Source organism: Stegodyphus dumicola, chromosome X1 (assembly GCF_044657685.1).
Source record: "Stegodyphus dumicola isolate Sdum_Otavi_A_Nest chromosome X1, ASM4465768v1".
In the NCBI taxonomy this organism is placed as follows: Eukaryota; Metazoa; Arthropoda; class Arachnida; order Araneae; family Eresidae; genus Stegodyphus; species Stegodyphus dumicola.
Window position 1 is genome coordinate 12,711,618 of NC_140780.1, and position 22,844 is coordinate 12,734,461.

The window sequence follows — 22,844 nt, forward strand, 5'->3', positions numbered from 1 at the left end:
AAACTCTTGAAACAACAACAAGCTAATTAAAATCACTGACTAACTGAATTGAGAGGTTTTCCTCCTTTTTATAAGATTTTTAATTCGCGCGCGAGAACTTTCTGGAACTTTCTCGAAATCAAAAAGAGATATTTATTAAATGTCACATGCACGCGCTCTTGTATTTTCAATTTCCCGGCTTAGCTTTCTTTTAATATTCGTCACGCGCTGCACTGCACAGGGAATAAAACAATTTAATTTATAATTCTACCAACAGTAGCTATTTAAATGCCAAATCCGTAACACTATCACAGTAACTTAATTAAGTTAATTATGATTAATGCTTTTCCATTCAATTCTTTTTGTTTATTTGTGTACATATACTGATATTTATAGTTATATATTTCACCATCAACTGCAATGTTATTGTCATCAGCAACTGTATCTTTCGGCCCACAAGTTCTCTATGCCTTAATTATAACGTTTCAATTAACACCGATGCGTGGCGTAAGTACACCCTGTGGAGGTGTTCTTCTCAAGTGTGAAGGAGCGACACCAGTTTTGCCAATGGCGATGTGTTGGTGCTTTCCACACTTAGTCCTGTCCTGTCCTGGATCTAGTTAATACTATACCGTGTTTCCTCGCATATTTTCTCCCTGGCGTTTTAAAGCCAAGTTTTGAAAATTTAAGAAATATCCGCGTAATTTTTTCTTTTCCACAATGCGTTCGTAGAACGAGCTTCCCTGTATTTTAAAATGAATTCGTCATCATAGTGATTTTGCTTTCGTTTTAGTAATAAATAAAACATCCTCGCAAGTTACATGCGAAGGTCACGCCGAACCCTTCCCTTATAACCACTGAACTTCATGACAGTCTAATACAAGAACTGACTCACAACAGCGAGGGAAATACGAACTGACAGTGTCTAAGATTTCTCTAATTTGGCTGTATATTTAAGTTTTCTAATTATTTATGGATGATCTTCGGCCTAAGGCGTGGCAGATGGAAAATAAAAAACGGTGAAATCGGTGAAACTGAAGTTACAAGGTAGTAGAAATGGTGATAACTTATTAGATATTATAATGTTGCAGTTACTGTGCGTTCTTATTGGACTGTAAGTTTCATTTAAAGAAATATTATTGCCAGTCCTTACAGTTTATACGTGGCTACTTTTCATTTTTTTTTTTTTATATTTCTGCGAGAAATTGAATTACTAGCATAATTTTGCCTTTTCTATTTTCGGACGATAAAATTTGTCAAACAAAAGCGGGAAATATGGTACTCGTATTTGGTAACAGAAACATCGAATAAAACAAAATGCCATAGTAATTTCGCCTTAAATATTATGATTCATTTACAACGCTTTGTGAAGGAAATATAACTGCCTAAAACAAACGTCGAGTGTAAGAACGCCTGAAATACATATGTATCACTACATCTAAAGCTGTAGTTCGAGTTTCGAGCAAATATACGCTCCTAGTGGTTGTAAATACAGTGATTTTAATACTTAGTATGGTTGCCATTGTGGCTGATACATTCGCTGATTTCTCTTGGCACTGATTTAGTTACTGATTAGTTAAATTCTGTTCTGGTGTTATCTGAACCTAATGATTCTCACTTTGTAATCATGAGCGTTCACCTAACAGTCAGTAAAGTTCTATAGACTGGCGAGAACTCCTGATAGCCGCTGATGTTGGTCAAGAAAACATCCGTATATGCAGAAAAAGGTATTAGCTGATGTTACATATTTCACGATCGTATGATATTTCCATTACAAAATACACATGTGAGACACTATAGCCCGATAGATTTCCGCATTTATAAAATGCACTGTGTCCTCATACAATCGTGGCTATGCATCCTGAAGGTGATAGATTGCGGATATTGATGGTAACATAGTTTACTACATTTACTGATTCACTCCGAATGACTGGACACTTCAATTAACCGACACCAACTACTATAAAAATGCATTCCGGTTTCTGCTATTTAAACCATACCGGGTGACCCAAAAGTCCGTTAATATTTGAAAATTCAATAATTCACTAAATAATACGCAGAAAGATAAAAACTGACACACGTGCTTGAAATATCATGGGGGCGTATTGCCAGCACTTTTTTTGCTTTCAATAACTTTTTTTGCTTTCAATAACTGAAAGCAAAAAAAGTGCTGGTAATTATGAAAAATCCCATCGACCACAAGAGAGAGCGCCAATCGCGTCAAACGAAAAAAAACCCCATTTACTAAATAAAAGAAAAATCGCTCTATTCTTATTTTTCTTTCAAATTTATTAGATCATTATTTATTTATATTTAATTTTTCATTAAAAATTTCCGTTAATTTTTATTAACCTCTTCGCCGTCCGTAACGCATCTAGCGCGTTCAAGTAAAACTTCTGCAGGGCTGAAATTTTGTATATACGACTGCTATAACATGTAGATGTGCACTTCCTATTTTGGTTGCAATCGGCCACACCAAAAGCATATAAAAATATGTATATATTTATCCACTCTGTTTCTCGGCTCAGTGATCTCAGTTTCTTTATTCCTATATGTTTGTAAATTTTCCATTTTTTGCTTTAATTGAATTATGTTGTTCTTATCTTCTGGTTAAGGTTTTTATGCCTTTAGTAAATATGCATACGATATTTGTAGAATTATCAACAATTCAAAAGTTGTTTAAGTACGGCTAAGCCTAATATTTTTTGCCATGGCGGCCATGTTTGTTTACATTGGAAACTTAGCAGAATAGCGGATTTGTTGCCAATCTAGAGAAAGTAAGCTTCGCAAGAACAAAGATAATGCCTTCTTTTATTATTGCGACTTAAGTCATGCTTAATCCATTCTGGAATTTATTCGAGGAAATAAGTGTTTCAGATTTACTGCGTAATTTTTAATATAGACATTTATAGTTTTTATTTATTTTTGCCTTGTCGCGAAGTGAGAACTGAATTGATTGATTGAAAAATACTGAATCGCCCGTGAAAAACTGTTTCTTTTTGTTGTTTGTTTAATATCTATTATACGTCGTTTTAGATTTATTAGAGTATTTGAATAGAACATGTGGCAACGATTAGATAATTCTTCAAATGATATAAATTTTGTGCAATCTGAGTTCTAATATAAACGAAATGTAACTATATTAAGTGAACCCAGCGCCAGAGTGTCGCTATGGTAAACAAATATAGTGAATTTTAAAAAGTGCATTTATTCTATTGTGGTGTATGCGCTATCGACGATATAGATTTAATTCACTCCAATAAAGTTTAAATGAAATGCAAGAAATAATGGGTATAATATAATATTAAGTACAAGTAAGTCATGTGGTGCACACATCAGATTGTTTTATTTCAATAAAACCACATGAGATTTCAAGCATATGTGTCAATTTTACCTCTCTATCTATATTAACCCGTGAATTATTAGATTTTCAAATGTTAACGGACTTTTGGGTCACCCGTATTTACTGAATTTAACGACACTAGATATATATATGTTATTGCATTCCTATTTACGTAACATTAAACTAAAATATATCTGAGTACAGGCAGTACTTCTCTCTCGTTTTTATTCATTGTTTATGTAAAATCGATATATTTTAATTCATTGAAATACTGAAAACCTATCATCCAATCTAGCAGTTCACCTTAGTAGCCGACCAAGTAGTTTATTATCAGTCTAAGGTCTCGGTTACAGTTATTTATATTAACACATCAAAACTAATATATTAAAGATCAAAAATATATTTATATAAAATTAAGCGACGTATAGAAGTAAAATTTACAGATATGAATATTACATTATGTATAGCGTATCTAGTTTTGCTTTGTATATTAGGTCAGTAATATATATATATCATTTTCCACTTTGAATGGAGCTGAACTCAACACATTCTAACCGTTTAGATCTATTTCCATAGCAGTAAATATAATGAAGAACATTTCTCGATTTAACTATGCAAATACCTTTCAAGCCTGTTAGCATTAATACCTAAGAAAATGTATAAAACCCTTTAGTAAATTTTAATACTTCAGGCAAATTTATATTTAAATTTACTTTAATTTTTATACATTTTTAAGGCTTTTGATACACAAGAATACATTTTACTTCAGGATGTAAAATGCACATAAATAAAAAAAAATTTAAGAGAGTCTCAAAGATATCAGATTTTACATTACGTCCAAAGGGTCTTTTCTTAATGTTTTGTGTATTACCTTTATTTATTAAATATCACGTTCTTTCACTTAAACTATAAAATTCAGTTCAATAGCAATATCGCAAAATAATTTTAAAGTGAGCCTATCTTTAGAATTTCCGATACACAGTCTCGCGCGCTGGAGTTAAAAATGATATTTTTTCGAGTACAGTATTGTCATTGCTGGCTTTGAAATGGCCGAGATCGTTAATCAAAAATTAGTTAAAGGTTTACAAAATATGAAATAGATAATAAAACATTTTCCAAATTCGGATGCCCATCTTCGGGTAATAACGTACGTTATTCAAAATTTGATGGCTCTGGGTATCGTCGTTTTATCACAATGCGAGAAACAAATACATTTATACAATTCTTCATTATTTTGTTTCTTTAAATATAAAATTTAGACAGTCATTAATTAGCACTTTAATTACCAGTTTGTTTAATTACTTACAAATTCTAATTTTTGATTTCAACAATAGTACACATTTTTTATCTAAGTTATGCTTCCCATTTACAGAAATACCACCTCTCCTAATTTAGATGGATTTGATTAGATTTCTGGCAATTCTTCCACCAACCGAATTTACAACATATTTCTCCCACCATTTCATTATTCTTAAAATTTCTCATTTTTATGTAGCTTGGCTTAATACTTCGTTATCATTCGTTATCATCACACACACACAAAATAAAATTTTTTTTAAAAAGTGATTTTGAGCACTTGAAAGTAATTAGTTTTTCTCTAGGTTACATATGAAAGAAAACACAAGTCATTTCATCAGTGAGAAATTATGGTATGCTTCTGCTTTTTGAGTAAGAGCACATGTGTCTGAAAATGTCGTAGAACATCAAGCGCCACTGTGTGTCATCTGCGTATATTAGACAATGAACACAAAGCAAGATCAAGGTTGTTATTTTGTTCATCTTGTCGCTAAGAATATGAGTGTTCATGCTTTCAAGAAATAGTTTAAGAAATCACGATCTTTTGTTTTAGTTATGTGAGAAAAAGATGAAATATTCATGTACTTCACAAAAATCATATGCAGATGACATTTCTTCTGTTATTTCCTCAAGGAAATGAATACATTTATGATGTGTATTGTTTGTCATTGCGATTGTTTTGATTTTGCATGGTGAAAGGGCTGATGTTCTCAAACATATGTGTAAACAAAAACACAGGGTTGTAATATTTGGTGGCAACAGTTGGATAAGTGAACCGGCATTAAAAGCTTTCAACGAAAAATGCCAAAACGAAATAAATAGCCCTTTCTGGGATAACGCATTTTGGGCTAAAAATATTTAAAAGCAGTTTAGTTTGTTTTTACTGAGAGAAAAACATACATACATTCATGCAGATCGTGTAAATGCAGTTTGATTTTAAATATTTAGATTGCCAGTTTTTTTTTCCGAAGGAAAATATATTTACGATAATTCATCCATTAAAGCACTACGCTTTAAAGTTATTAAAAAGTATTTTTTTTCTCTCGCATTTTAATGCATCATTTAATATTCACAACTCTTGAAACTTTGTTTTCTTACCGAAAATATATTTAAGTTGTTTTTAAATCGTACTTAGTACAACGATTAAAAAAAAGAGATACATTTACGTTTTTAATATTTTTTTAGAATTTTTATTTTTCTCCACGCAGTTAAATTTAAAATGAAATTTTCGAATAAAACATTTCTTGCAGATGTAATACAAAGGAGCATTTCCTTTCTTAAAATGGAAACATAAATCTTAAAATCTACCAGTGTTCAGCGACTTTACCGCTCGGTCGCTGGTGAGCCTATGGCATTCTAAGATTAGCCGTAATTTGTTTCTTCATTCAAAATATAAATCTCATTCAATAAGCTTTATATCTTGGGTTTATACATTTATGTGTAAATGTTTATTTTTGACACTTCTGAATACAAGATATTAATTTTTCCTCTCTTATTTAAACTTTTTTGATCACTTTCAAGTTTGATTTTTTAAAATGAACCTATTGCATTTTTTCAACAAATATCTGAATCGACACTATTTCTTTCTGCTTTCAAATGAACACTAAAATAGTTTGCAAGGGAACATTAAAATAGTTTGCATGTTAACATCAATTTACTATCTTAAATTTGTTTATTAGTTAAAATATTATTTCAAATTTGATTATCAGATAACATCAGTTTATTATTTAACGTTAGCTCAATAGTTACCGTATATTTATTATTTTGTAGAGACCTTTAATAATTTTTAAAAGCCAGAAAACTAAAGAAATCCGCAATGCCATCGACGGGATTCGAACTCAAGAATACGCGTCGACACTTACACTACGAATTTATGCAGAAAAAATGGAAAATATTTTACAATTTAACATCACTTTATTAGTTAAAAAATTAATTTATCAGTTAACGTCCGTTTATCATTTATCATAAGTTTACATTTTAACATTAGTTCATTATCTACATGGACGTCAAAATTGCTTAGATTTCGAATAAAAACATTCAGGCTCACTTTCTTGCATTTTAAGATAATACAACACTTTCTGTTATATGGGTTTATGCATTACTTCAGTAAAAAGAAAGAATTAAGATTAAGGTAGGAATACTACATCTTTACATCGAACTAAAGCAAATTTTTTATCTTGCTTTCATTTTTTGCTACATATCCTTTCACTATTTATTTCTCTTATGCTTTGATAAGTTGGTCCCCTTTCTATTCAAATATACTTACACTTTATTTATTTTAACTGCAACAAAACAGTAGCTGGAACCAATTCTGTAAAGAGGTGCAAGTTTTTTTTTTTTTTTTTTTTTTTTTTTTTTCATTCTGAGGTAAAATGGGAGTGCATTTCCCTGTTTGTTTGTTTGTATAGTGGAAAAAAACAAATCGTGGAATCTTTCACCTTCAATATTTAATAGTTTTATTTTATACTGTTTATGCTTCGCACAGCGTTTTTTGTGGTCGCTTGATTTTTATTGCATTTTTATCCAACACAACATCCGCGTTTGGATACATTTTTTAAATTTTATTATTTGCATGACTGAAGTTTCAGAGCTGGAGGGGGGAAAAACACTTTTCATGTGAAATAGCTCGTTTTATTTGTAATAGAATTCGAAAGGTGAGAATATTTACGTCTCGGGCGGTTAAGGTATTCAAACAATGCACCAGGCGGCGTTATTGTCGCTTAAAAATCTAAGAAGGATCTGTGATTTTCACCGCATGGCTCTTTCCTAATCGGGTGTATTTTACGTTTTTATGTTTCTGAATATGTATGATTTTCGTTTTCCGCTTGGGAACCATCATACGTTTATTTTTATTGCGTTTACCTGAATGGAAACTCTAAAACAAATAAATATATGTCGTTTGCAAGCCCAAAGTGAAAAATACTACGACGTTATTAAATCGTTTGAAAATTATAAGACATCCCAAAACACAAGAGACACACGCCAAAATAAAACATAAAATTAGCAAAACAGCTTCTGTTTCGCGTATATTTAGTGAAGAACTCTATTTTAAGAGCAAACAATACAAGTCCATTTTCATCAAGAGGAAAGAAAATCTACGACAATACGACGTATGTATCTGGTATTTAAAAGCTGCATTATGCGTATATATATATATATATATATAAAAGCTTTCGAATAAGCGTTCTACTTAAACTTAGAAATTAACACAGTTATTCTAGGCGGATGATCATAAAATGGGAAAAATTTATATAATGATTTCAACGAACTCGGTTGGTGTAATTTCATAAACGTACTATTTAATTTTCTAACTAAATATAAAATGCATTTTAATTTAAATCAATGAGACTAAAAGGTAGCAAATGTATTCTTAAGAAAATGTGTGCTTTAAGCGCTTTCTCACAAATACCGATCGTTCTAAAAACATTTCGATTATTAGTCCAAAGGGGCTTTATCCTGAAGGACTATTGTTTTCGTTTTGCGAGTTTGCGTCGAATTACTATAAACGGCGTATTATTTTTCAAATTGTTGCCACCAAATATTAGATTTCTGCATTATATTTGAAGAAATTAATTATGAAGAATCTGCATCAATGTATGTACGTTTCTCGCATTGTGATAAAACAACGATACCTACAGCCATCCAATTTCGAATGACGTAATCCTACTGCGAATATGGGCATTTGGAAGCCCAAATTTGAAATTTGGAATTTGTTTTATTATCGATTTCATATTTTGTAAAACTTTAACGAATTTTTGATTAACAAACTCAATGATTTAAAAGCAAGCAATGGCAACACTCTACGGGGAGATAAAAACCTTTTGTTCTCCAGCGAGCGGACTGTGTATCGGAAATTCTAAAGATATGCTCATTTTAAAATTATTGCTGTTGAACTGAATTTTTATGGTTTAAGTGCAAAGAACATGATATTTAATAAATAAAGGTAACACACAAAACGTTCAAAACACGCCCCTTTGGATGTAATTTGAAATCTGAAAACTTTCAGATTTATTTATTTATTTTTTGTAACTGTATTTGAATACTAAAATTAAGATTATTTGTATGACTGTCTAAAAGAATGGCATATTTACGGTCTGTGTTAATACGTGAAGTAAGCAGTTTTTGAGCACATTGCGTAACATTGGCTTCTGATTCTCTGGAAGCGTTTTTCTTTCGTACGCTGGATGCACGTAATAAAATGTTTCAGCTGTGCTTTAATGTGGGACAGTAACAGTGCCCTAGATGACCAGTAATCGAATGGACCGCAGGGAGGGTGTAAGGGCCTCCGGACTATAAGCCCTCGCGTGGGAACGATAAAAATCCAGCAGGAAGAGTCGCCATGAGATCAGATCGCTTATGGCTGAGAAAAAAAACGCAAGTATAATATTTATTCTTCTGTAGGCACCGACGTTATACTCATAACCGTAACCCAACAACAGAATGTTTGCCAGAGAATTGAGTGGTTGGGGATGGAATGGTGTTATAGATACGAGAAGCTTCTGGATAACTTGCTTAATATTTAATGATTTTATTTATACATACTGCAATGCTTCTCACAGAAAATGAGTATCCGGCTAGAGTAGACTACCCTTTGTATTATCGGGAAGTTGTTGTTTCATTTATGGTAACTTGAGTAGTTGAATGTTTCGTAAATATACTTTAACCTAGAACTGGGTGCACCTTTGCCTTTTTAAGTGAAAATATATCCATGTGTACATGGAAAACGTCAAGGAAGAGCGCAATGCCAAGTTTGTGCAATTCTGTGATGTTTTGTGAACACATCGTATGCGGGTATAATTCGGCGCAGACTTTTCCTCGTGTAGCCGGCGTTTTTTCATGAATTTCGAGCGAGTTGGTCGCAATAAATGAATACGCACTTACAATGCCCATCGTATTTATACGATACTCATTGTTCAGCACAAATCTACTAAATACGTACTTTTACGCAGCCAGCGATGTAGCGATAGACTGTAAAATACGTAAAAGTATATTTCCCGCGTGCAATATGTTAAGGGAAAATAGGTTGCCGTGTACATGGATAAAGTCAAGGGAGTGCGAAATGCCTAGTTTGTGCAATTCTCTAATGTTTTTTAAAGTGAAAATAGGTGAATGTGTACGTGGACACCGAGTTTTTGCAATTCTTTGACTTGTTATTTCGTCTTTGTGTATCCAAAATAACAAATCAAAGAATTGCACAAACTCGGTACCCATGTACCGCCAAAAAACGCCAATGTTCGTCAAGGGGTACCCATAAATATACTTTTACCGAGTATCCTTCTTAATTTCGATATTTTTTTTTTTGTATTTATTTATTGTGCTTCATAATCATGTGCTTAAAAAAATCTGTAACAAATTTTCTGCGGAGGAATACTTTTGCAAGCGTTTCTTATACCACTAAAATTTATGTCCTAGCTTCTAAGCTTGTTAAGTAATGTTCGATTCTTAGTAAAGTTGGAAATATTTCAGAATGCCTCGAATCTTTTCCTCAAGAACAGTGGCCGAGTGGTTAAAATGAAGTGCATACTCACACACCAATATTCTTTCTGAAAGTTCGGCCTGCTTTGAGTTCTAACCCAGCAGACGGTCTGGCGGAATGGTTGCCATTTTGTGGATTCCCCGTAACGTAATACGAGCCAGTTTCCCCTAGAAACTCCTCCACGAAAGCAACCTTTCTTTTAGGCAGACAACCCTCGTGGCTTAGCCGTACTCAAACAATCTAAACCTTTTAAGAATAACCGTAAGGAAGTCTAAAGAAAATTTTAGTTAATGTGAAATTCATTAATTAAATTTAAGTTTCTTGGTTAATAAAGAATGAAACTAAAAGTATAGTTTTTAAAAACACACCAGCACTTATAACAAATATAAAATATAATTTGGTAAATAAAATACACTTTTTAAACTCTTGCATCTAGTAGTTCGTTTTTTCCTCATTAAAAAAAATATTTTAGTAAGTTTTAAATTGTTGAAATTTCGTATATTCCGTTTTCAATCAAACCGAAGACAGACAGGAGAATATAACCATGAGAGTTAGCATAGATAAATATAGACATGTAGAAGATTCTCAATAGATTAGGAATGTCGTCATAAGGTGATGGCGATAAAATTGCAGCAGTTGCGTTCTTTTGAATTTTTAATTCGAGGTGCACGTTGAAGCACCACCGGAACATGTGCACTAAATAAGGCATCGTCGGCGTCGTCTACCTAACTGCCCATCTTCGCCTACTACAACTTCACGTAAGCATTTTGACTCGCCATTCACTTTGAGTGCTCCCTTGACGCACAGACACTGTACGCTTAACTCCACGAATTCTCCGAGATTCGAACACGCGCTCTTCGGTGCAGCAGTCAGGTGTAACTAACGTCGAAATAAATACACACAGACTTCAGAAGTTTGAAAAAAAAAACATTTAATTATATCTTAAATTAGAATTCTAAAGATCCTAATGGCAAAAAAGCGAAAGATTCGAATTTCCGAAGTCTTTTGGTTACAAAGTGGTTACGACTTGCGCGTTTCAAGGATTAGAATGGCCTGTTCTTTTTCATTCCAGTCTCAAGAGTAAACTTACATTAAAATATAAGTTTATTAAATATGACACTTATATTTAAATATAATACACTTATATGAAAATATTACACTTGTAATAGACTTATATTAAAATATAAGTGTATTATATATTAAAATATAAGTGTTGCGCTTTTACTCGCATACTTTGTTTATATCATCAAATTATTTGCAAGGTCCTTTCCCATTTTCTCGGGAAGCTAAATTAAATTTTGGAGTTAGTCTCACCAGTACAAAAGAAATTCAATTCCTTTGTCCTATTTTATCTATCCCACGATCATTTCTGAAACTTCAGAGAAAGTTGAATTAATTTTCGAGTTCACTGTTGAGTTTGCCCATAGGAAGCTCCGATGTCGTAACTAACGCAAGGATAATTTTTTAAGTTACAACAGCGGTGTTAATTGTACACCGCGAAAAAAACATGCGACAGTACTATATCTCCCGTTCTACTGGGCCGATTGACGAAATTCAAATTGGGTTTCCCATGTCTCGAAAGCGCGAATCAGGGTATACATTAGATTTATATGTAGCATTGTTCTAACATAGGTATTTTGACACAAAATCGGACTTGAAATAACATACCAATTTTTTTCCGTATTTCAATTCTACGACTCATATTATACCCAGATATTAAATTTTCTAAAATTTGGTGAGAAATTTACGGAGAAATTCAAAAATTTATCTTGGCGCAATTTCTTTCAGTTTGCGCCAAGAATAATTCAGTCGGTGAACTTCTTAATATATGGCAACCTATTTTTCTTTTCCTTCCATTATGACGGAGGGGGAAAAAGGCACCTAGTTCCTACCTTTTTACATTGTGTATGAGCGAAAAAAATGTCACATCGTTCCTACTTTCAAATAATTTTAGCAAAGTGTCTGAACCACATTTGATGTTTCATCGATTTCAACAAATATGCCAAATTTCAAAACACGCCAATATATAAATTTAAGTATACCTTCGGAAATTTTGACTAAAATCGGTAATTTTTTGCAAGCATGTTTAAAATTACGTTTAAGATGATGATAAACATTTTATAATTCAAAACTTTTTCTTGAAAAAATTATAAAAATTATTTAAAATTACAAATTTAAAAAATAAGTAGTAAAAATCGGGTGAATTTTATTTGGAATGAACCTGAATTTCGAAATGGGAAAAGGAGAATCAAATAAGTTTAATAAAAAAAAGAGAGAAATTAATAAATATATAAAAAACTCAACATTGAGGAGCTAAAATTTTGAGAGCTAATTTTTTAAAAATTACTCGTGCGATTTTTACAAAACTTAATAGTTTGGCTTAACTTCAGTCGCAGAATCGAAATATTGAAAAAAAAATTACTTTACATTTCGAGCTATTAATTAAAGCTTCATTTAATGTAAGATAATTTTAAAAATACATATAAAAATTCCTATATTTATTTAGGCACATTAATGAAATTAAGTTATAAGGTATTTCTCCCACCTTCTTAGCATGCCTTCGTGGTGTAGTGGTCAGCACGTTGGGAACGCATTCGAGAGTTCCGCGGTTCGAGTCCCGGCGAGGGCATTGCTCCTTTTTATCTCTCCTGCTTCGAAATAACCTAATGGCTCTCCAAAGTACAAGAAGTACATAATAAGAACTCCTAAATCTTGAGATCCATTTTCTCAGCAAAGTTCTCCGAAGAAAAATACTTGATGTGACTAAGTGACATTTACATACTAAGTGACTACTAAGTACATACTAAGTAAATACTAAGTGACATTTATGATTCTGGCACCTTAAATTTGCAAAGTTCTAGCTTCTCTTAAATGAATAGTTCCAGTGGACGTTAATAAAACAATATTTTTTTAGGTTAGTATTCGAGCGATAAAAATGACCAATAAAAATTACAGTTCTTTATACTCGAGTCTTTTCCAAGATTCCAGATCTAGATGACTGTAATATATCATAATTATTCGAAATCAGTTATTATTTAATGATAATTATCATAAATATTTAATTAAAATTCGGATTTGGATACTTCATGAGATTTTTTTGACAGCCTATTAAATTAGGCATATTTTTTTTATTAATTCAAATTTTTCCTCGAGCAATCCTAACACGAATAACTGATCCTCAAACCAAGTCGAAAAGGACATCGAAAATTGCAAATTTTAAAAATTAGATATGCCTGTCAATTTTTGTCGTAAGGGAATGATTTGGCATCATTTGAGTCATAGAACCGAAAAATGGAAAATAATTGGCATGTCATTTCAGAAAAAGTCCGATTTTGTGCCAAAATACTTATATTAGAATAATGCATGTCCTAAGTCGCGTTTTCGAGACATTGAAAAATAAAGTTGAATTTCGTCAACCAGCCCAGTAGAACGGGAGATACAGAAATGTCCCCCTTTTTTGGCACAATATACGTACGTACTTATAGATATCACGAATAAATCTCATTGAATCCACTTTTAGTCCACTAGCATTTTGGAAGAAACAGTCAGAGGATTGCTCGTGTACACTTGTAAAAGATTCTGCTTGTGCATGCAAAAGTCACACAAAAATATCATCCAGATGGATCCGGAACGGTCAAGATGGATAATTTTGTTGAAATATACCCAGAATTTTTCGCGATTACAAAGTTTAAGAGAAAATAACATTTTATTACTTATGAAATAGTTTTATAAACTGTTACTGAGATGTAACATGTCATCAGTTTAAACAGCTATAATAGTTTAAAGCTGCGGTTCTCAACCTTTCAACTAACACGTACCATCTAAATAAAAATTGTAAAACATATGTACCACCCCTACATTTGACAATGATTATTTTTTAGTTTCTCAATAGAAATATTAATAATAAATATATTTTCCATCTGCATAACCAATTGGCTATTCGTATTAAATATGCATACATAAAAATATTTTAGATTAAAAATAGGTTACCATTTTTATTATCAAAATTTAAGTTGCAATACTTTAATTCTAAAATTTAGTGCGAAATTTGAGCCTTTTTAAGAGGGACAAATTTCTTTGTTGTGTGGCCTTAATGCACTGCGCTTTAATCGCAAATTAGGATCCACTTTTAATTTTGGTCTGTATTTAATTTTTAGATATAACATGGAAGAAAATCCTTATTCACACAAATAGGTTGTGCAAAAAGGTAATAAAAATTTAATAGCTTTATTTGAAATGCCTTTAAAGTTTCGGTTCCGACAAAAGTTAACAAGTATATTATTTTTGAAATCTTCAGTTCGAGTTCGATCACAGGAAATTTCTATCAATTTATCTTTTCTTTCACGAGATTTTTGAATTTAATAGTTAAAAATACTTTTTCTTTTGCATACTACCTATTTTTCTCTTGCGTACTACCGGTTGAGAACCCCCGGTCTAAAGCAAACATTAAGTTTTTTTCTAGCATTTTTCTTTCGTTTTCCTTTAGCCAAAAATGAAATCGAAATGACCATATTAGAGATTTAATTGTTTTAATCATCAAGTGTGTTTGGAGTAATGAATTGGTTTTTAATTCGTCGGCTACTGAAATGAGAATCACACACCCCTTTCCTTTATTTCTTTAGTTAAAAAATTCAAAGCTCGTATTATCAGCCATTTTACTTCCACTTAAAAATGAAAAACCTAAGCCTATCTATCGCTTTTAATAACTTCCTTGACAAGCACTTTTCTTATTTGAATTCCGATATATGACTAGCACTGATACACGAGAAATAGTCCTATATAGTATTTTGCAATTTGTATTTCACATACTTTATAGAAATATATACTTACCAAACATTGAATATATACTTACCAAACATTGAAATATTGAAAGTTAATTTATCCAACATATGTTTAATTTTTATCATTATCATGGATTTAAAATCAAGGATTATATTTAAGGGAATTAAGAACTAAAATCTACTTGAAAATTTCCCGCTCAGGTCCTTTTGCTTTAATCTTCAGCTCAAATATAAATATTTACGTTCATTATTATGTATTTTGATTACTCATTATTCTATAAGAACTTAACACGTTTAGCACTAGAAAAGCATTTTATTTGAATTAAGTCCAATCAAATTTAATTTTAAGTGATTTGATGAAATACTTGAACTAATAACTCACTTCCTACAACAAATATATAAAAATAAAAAACGAGTATAATTCTCGAGCAAATTCGAAAATATTTATAATTGTTACATGAAATGATTCGAATCACCTTTTAAAATTATTCAATATCCCATGACTTGTTTTTATTTTGAAGTTTTAAATATAATCATATTATGCTAAATAAAAACTATATTCTGTTGTTTTTGATATTGGAACGCAGTAACTCGCATTGAAGCTAAAAGATACATTTTTATGTAAAAAGAAACTTTTTTTGGCAGAAGCACGAATTTTAGAAGTTCGTGTGTTCTCCATTTATCGGATGGTCAGTTTGTAAAAGAATGTTTAGTAGCTCTTGCAAAAGATCTTGTGTCCGTAAAAATAAATTATTTTTAAATTACTAATATTTCAAATTACTGACACTTACGTTAGTTAATTCAAATTGCTGACATTTCGAATGAAATTAGAAGAAACCTGCGCGATATTTCAAATATTTCTCTTTGGCATCTGAAGAATGCACAGACGTTCCAGACTCTGTTCAGCTTGCAGTATTCGTTCGTAAATTAAATGAATAATTTAAAAAGAGTCGGATTTAACTTCAAATTCATAAGATATGTAAAATACCGTTAATTTTTAACAGTGGATACTCGTCAGTATTGTTCTTCGCAGATATAGCATACGTGGCAACCTGCCATTTTTAAGATCTTTTGCGTAACAAAATACAAGTTCCTCATAGAAAATGGAGAATTTAATAATTAAAAGCGTAGTAGAAAGAACTTTTGAAATAGCTGATAGACAAGTTTGAAACAGGTAACTCAGCTGACAAGTTTCGACATTCGCTTTGGCTAATTATCTTAGGGAAACTGTTTTCATTTTACATATAATCAATTAAAAATATAAAGGCTTAAATATTTTTAATCTCTTTTTTTTTTTTTGCATATTACAATTTTACGTTTTATCAGTTTAGAATTGTTTTGAAAGAAATTTGCCTTTTTCATACAATAAACATCGTAATAACAATGAAGAAATATTTATTAATAATCGTGTTTGCAAATATATTTTTACAATGTTAAAATGGTGCTCAATGCATCATCATTACGAAGTTCATTATTACAAAGCGTAATTAATTATTAAGGTACCAGATGCCAATGCTACAAAATTTGAAATCATCTCGAAGCAAAAGAAGTGCAAGTTAAGTCGAATCTTTTGAAACAGTTACAAATCTATTCAACAGGTAAACGACATAAATTTATCTCGTACGATATACTAACGTTTTTACAAAATAATTACTCTCTCTATATATATTTTATAATTGAAATTTAATTGGGTGGTAATAAAGCTTTAAGTATAATAATTTAATTAAAAATAGCATTTTTAGTCCAAAGGGCTTCGTCCCTGAAGAGCTAATGTTTTCGTTTTGCGATTTTGCGTTGGAAACTTAAAGGCTGTATCACTTTTCAAATCATTGCCACCAAATACCATTGCCTTCCATTATATTTAAAGAAATTAAATAATGAACAATCTGCATAAATGTATGTATGTTTCTCGCATTATGATAAAACAACGGTACCTAGAGCCGTCCAATTTTGAATGACGTAATCCTACCGCGAATACTAGCATCTGAAAACTCAAATTTGAAATTTGTTTTATTATCGATTTCATATTTTGTAAAACTTTAACAAATTTCTGATTAGCAAACTCAAGGATTTCAAAGCGAGCGATGGCAACGTTGTACAGAAAAAAAAAATTTTTTTTTTCCTCCAGCGCGTGAGATTGCGTATCGGAAATTCTAAAAATGTGCTCAATTTAAAATTATTTTTCGATATTGCTGTTGAACTGTTTTAGGATTTAAGTGTGAAGAACATCATATTTAATAAATAAAGGGAACGCACAAAATACTTAAAAAGCGCCCCTTTGGACGTAATTTAAAATCTAAAACCTTTCAGATTTTCTTTTTTTGTATCCAATTTTCTGCTTTCAGTATATATTTCATTTCCTAAATATTCGTAATTTCAAATAACTGTTGATTACCAAAATTTTTATTTTACCCGATAAATATTAATTCTCATTTATTTTCAGTATAGGGTCATTATCACGGAAATTTGCATAGAAAACAAAAGTTCTCTCTGGCTGCGACAAAACTTACCTTTTCGTTACAAATCCGACATCCAGTGTAAAGTTTTTCTGAACTTACCTTGCTCAAATCTTTCCGATGTCCAAGTGCATCATAAACTGTATCTGTGAGTACCACATTAACGGCACCAATAGCAATCACACTCAAGGAAACCCATTGCAAAGTAAACCCCATGGCACTTCACTCACAATGGAAAATATTCGAACGTAGGGTTAAAATCGAAGAGAAGGATGAGCAGGCGATTTCAAAAACAAGTACCGCTAGCACTAATATTATCTTCAAAACAAATCACAACATTTTTTTTTTTTTTACTTATTACGTGCTCTGCCCTTAGGCACTACATGGAAAGGGAGGGATGCCCCGTGGAGGCCGTTTTAAGGGAAACTGGCTCGTAATGAAATTGCACATGGGAAAAATCACGGAAACGCCCATGCAACCAGCCGGTTCGTCGACACTCGAACTGCGGACAGAACTATCAGTGTTCAGCGGCTTTTACCGCTCGGCCGCTGGTGGGCTGATTACAACATTTTCAACATCATTTCCAATCCTGCTTACTCCTTGGCGCAGTTTATTCGTAATACCAGGTAACTTAACGGTGGGAAATTTTGGCTAAATAAACTCTTTCTCAGGGTGAAGTCTTCGAACAGGTGTTCGAATATTCTTTGTCGCCAGTGTTGTTGCTACTCTGCGATGAAACTAGACGAGCACGCCTCCACGCTTTGGGAGAGACTGGCACCTTGCTTATTGGGAATACGGGCGCCTCTTTAGGGTTGCCGGAGAATCGGAACAGGCGCTTAGCCGCCAAAAGAATCAATAAGATGCACGAATTTGGCGAAACTAGTTTTGCGTTTTATATTTTCGAGAAACACATACAAACGCCCCATTTTTTAATCGATATTCGAAATTTCGTGTTAGAAAAAATAGAATAAGCATTTGATAAATAATTACTTGAACTAGAAATAAGCTAAGAGTTATTATATATTAGAACAGAATAGATTAGAATTCATCTTATGAATAGAGAAAGAATAAACTAAAGAACATAATTACAATAAAACGTCGATAGATTCTACTTTTAAATTTGAAGTATTTATTCCAAAACTGCAGTTTGATATGTGGATTTCGAAATATAGTAATTTAGCTCTGATAACGTGAAAACGTACACCTCTCAGTTTACAGTTATTATTATTACATTGACACTTGGGACTCTGTATTTTAATCGAAAAGAATCTTAAAAATATAAACCGAAGTTGTTAAATATTACATCGCTGTTATATTTGTCCCACAATGAAGTTATTTCTAAAAATAAATGCAAAAACAGCGTTCTAGTTTATTATGCCAAAGCACACTAGGGCTATCTGCCTAAGGGAAGGAATGCCTTCGCGGAGAACTTTCTAACGGATTCTGACTCGTACACAAATTACAGATGGAGAAAACCATTAAAACACCCACGCAGCCGACCTGTTAGCCCAGGTTCGAACCCAAGTCGGAACTCCCAGTGTTCAACGAGTTTACCGCTCGGCCACTGGTGAACCCAAAATGAAAGCGTTAGTTATTCTTATAATACGGGAGTTAAGGTCCAGTTGCAACATTTTTTGCCATCCAGACGGTATAGGGGTTAGGGGAAATGAATGTGATACCGAAGGGCCCGGGTTCGAATCCCAGAGAAGGCATGGATGTGAATTGTCTGTCTTTTCATAGGGGGTAACGATGGTCGCCCATTAGGTACCTCCACAACAAAATGGTCACCATGTCCGGCTTTAGGAATAGCCAATGCTGAAAAGGCAAGTGCCCGCTGTTCGAAAAAAGAAATGTTCCAACATTTTGGGGAAAATGTTAGCATGTTTAAATGCATTTATGATTCCTCGATTATAACTGTTTTTATAGCAGAACTATTCATTCCTCATATGCACGAAACAAATATTAGGAACACTTTTTGATTTTAGGACAAGAAATACCTTATTATTACTCTTGGTCTATTAAATTTTGCCCCTGACTTGAGGCAAATTTAAGAGACCTGAGTAAAATAGTAACAATAAAAACGGCAATATGTAAAACATCATTATTACTTAATATAGTGACAATGAATTACGTCAAGTATAAAACAAAGATAAAATTATTAGCTAGAGATGGTGTGATCGACCTAGGTCATTATCCTCCAAACCTCAAAGTTTCTGTCAACTTATAGAGACATTAGGTATTTTTTGAAAGCGGGAGAGATGAAAAATGTGCAATGCCTTCCCCGGGACTCGAACCACAGACCTCTCAAATACGCTTCGAGTGTGCTGACCACTACACCACGAAGGCATGTTAAGAAGGCGGGAGAAGTATCTTATAACATGACAAATTATAAAACAAAATATGCCTGTGGTCACATATTTTTTAGATATGACAGACTCGTCTGATTAAAAATCGTAAGAAACACGAAAACAAATGAATGCATTAAAAACAAAACAATATTAACATATACACAAAGCCTTAAGTTTTTAAAATAGAAGATAAAAATAAACGAGATATGAAAAAACACTTAAAAATCCTTTAACAAAATGGAAATCCTTTAACAAAATTAAATTGGTTTCTCTATTATTTAATAATAATATCAGGTTTCAACGAAAGTTTCCGCAAATATCCTCTGCGCAAACAGCTCGCGTTGGCGTATTTAATCCTGTTTTGTCAAACGATTTTTGTCATTCGAAAGAGAGAAACTTGCTTTAGAACACTGTGTTGTGAAATTTGTAAATAAATTTGTAAAATATTATTATCATTAAGTACAAGGTGCCTTAAACGGAACTATTACGGTACCAGATTACAACCATCATTTACAAATTTCCCAACAAAATTTAGAACAAAATTACAAACTTTACAATTTCAGTTCCGTTGCAAAATGTCAGTTACAAAATGTCGCCCAATCATGTGTACAGCTTTAGGTATTAATGTTGTATCTTGACGACACCGTAAAGGTTTGGTACTGAAAGTTCAAAACCAGAACTAGGACACTGAAGAAGCAGAGCGCCCTGGCCAGCCTACTGATGTTGATAAAGCCCGCCTGCGAGAGCTCGCCTGCGAAGAAGGTCAGTATGCAACCACTCGAGACATTGCTCGAGATTAATGGCTGGATTTTGAATTTGTTTTCTAAATTATTTCCCGCTTTGTAAAACTTTAACGAAATTTTTATTAACAAACTCAAAGATTTCAAGGCCAGCAGTGGCAACTCTGCTTGAAATAAAACATTTCTATGTCCACCTAGAGAGACTGTAGTCAATTGAAAAAATGCAAGATATTTATTTTTCAATTTTAATTAATAAACTCAGCTCTATGAAAGCAATATGTTGCCTCGCCCAGAAATAAAGTACTTTTATCTTCCATGCGTCTTCATGATGCCATTCAATGAAGCTTAAGATAGTACTTTAAAATTTAATCTAGAATGCTATGCTGTAACAAACTGGGCGATGCAAAAGCAATAAACGCAATTCTTAAGAATATTTTTTTACTCTTTTTTTGTGATTGATTCGAGTAAGCATGTATTAAAATCAGGAATAACCAATTAAAAATATTCGATATTTTTATGAAATTAATCTGCAGCTCCTTAAAATTATATGCTTTTTCTAAAGCTTGCCTCATAAAAATTATGAACTCACTTTATATATATTTTTATGACAACTATTTAACACAGCTGGTCCGGCCAGCGGTTAGTTTTTAAAAATATAGTGGAGATAATATGAAAACATGTATGGCAATTTTTAAAACTCTCCTGGCAGCTTCTAAAGATACGTTGTTTTTAAATATTTGTCGAATTCGGTGTTGAATTTTATATATCGTCAGTGCGGGAGTATGAAATTTAATGAATAATGCTCAGCACGCAAAAAGTTAATAATAAGAATATAAAAAGAATTTTTCATTAGCCATCTCTCAGAAAACTGAATATTGATAGATGAATTGAGAAAAGACTGAAAAACGTTGTAAAATGTATGCCAATACTTAACACCGCATTGGGAATTCTAAGCATTGGCTGCTATGCAAAGCTTTTAAAACGTTTAAGATATTTTTTGTTGAACTGCATATAAGTGCGAAGAAAGCAATGCATTAAGCACTGTTTTCTACTCATTTAAAGTAAAGCTAAAAAGACAATAAAAGTGGCTTAACAGGAATGAGTGCAAGAGCCTGACTGGTAAACGGCGACTTCACCAAGAACGTAAAGAAACCTTAACAAACCATTTTGCGCGACCATTAAAATCTGAAGCATATCCGATTTCATTTATTTTCTTTCTTTTTTTTTGTATTTCAAAGCTTTTGATGCTTTTGTGTTACAGATTTTAAGAGTGGGAGTGTGTGTGTGTGTGTGTGTGTGATTATTGGCAAAGCCTCGAGGGCTATCTGCCTAAGGGGAGGGATGCCTTCGTGGAGGACTTTCTAAGGGAAACTGGCTCGTATACACGTTACACATGGGGAAAACCACGAAAACGCCCATGCAGCCAGCCCGTTCGTGGGATTCGAACCTCGGACCGAACTACCAGTGTTCAGCGACTTTACCGCTCGGCCGCTGGTGGACCCCCAGATTTTAAGAAATTACCCCCTTTTTTATAATGTTGTTGCTGTCATGTCCATGTATTTAACGGAAGAATGGTTACCAGAGATTTAAAGAGGTTGGACTTCTACTTCCACACCAAATTTTGATGGAAAGCACCTAGGGGAAGTGTCGGAGGTTATCCCAGCCCTCCCCTCTATCATATATTTTATTAAATTTTTAACCTTTTCGCTTGTTTAAGAATTTCGCTTTATTTTTTTATCTCCATATTTTCAAAATTTTCATTTAATTTTGTTATTCATATTTTAAATTAAAATATTTGCCCATTATTTTGTTTTTTCAAGCATTGGATTATTATTTTTGCAAGTTCTGTTGCTGAACTCTATTTACTCAATTTTTCATTTTTAAAATTTTTCTATTACTTCGCAATCGTTTTGAATTTGTCTCTTTTTTCCACACTACAATTTTTGCTCTTCTTACTGATCGATCAACACACAAATTGCTTTGATTGTTTTTCTAATTGTTATTATTTTTTAATTCCATTTTGTGTCAATTCAGAAATAGGCTATTTTATTTATTTTCTTCTTTCGTTGCCCCAACACCCTGATGAGCTGATGAGGATGCAGCGAAATATGTGGTTAAAACCAAAAGCGTCAAACCATATATATATATATATATATATATATATAAAAGTCAAACTATATATATATTATATTACCGTGAAAGACCGAAATTGGAGAATGTCGACTTTCACCGGAGAATTTCAACATTCACCAAATACGTCGGTGAAATATCGAATATTGCATTACATTCTTGTACATTCGGACCCTCACCGGTGTATGTCGACAATCACAGATATGCTCTGGTGTAGATCGAAAAGAGAGGAGTATATGTACACGCTGTCATTGCAAAAGAAAGTGTTCCACAAATAAATGGTGTTTTAAAAAGC

The 22,844-nt window shown here is 32.4% G+C and overlaps 1 protein-coding gene across 6 annotated transcripts in view; it reads right to left on the reverse strand.

Moving 5' to 3' along the window:
- Window positions 1–18,095, reverse strand: part of LOC118200157 (fasciclin-1-like) — a 680,498-nt gene extending 662,403 nt beyond the window's left edge. For 4 of the 6 annotated variants that reach the window (XM_085807030.1, XM_085807025.1, XM_085807024.1 and 1 more), the window contains exon 1: window positions 17,434–18,095. In XM_085807030.1, the coding sequence (XP_085663156.1) occupies window positions 17,434–17,547 (114 nt within the window). In that variant the 5' untranslated portion in view covers window positions 17,548–18,095. The remainder of the gene's footprint in view (window positions 1–17,433) is intronic. The other 2 variants (XM_085807026.1, XM_085807027.1) reach the window with 2 other exon arrangements.
- Between the last annotated feature and the right edge of the window lie 4,749 nt (window positions 18,096–22,844).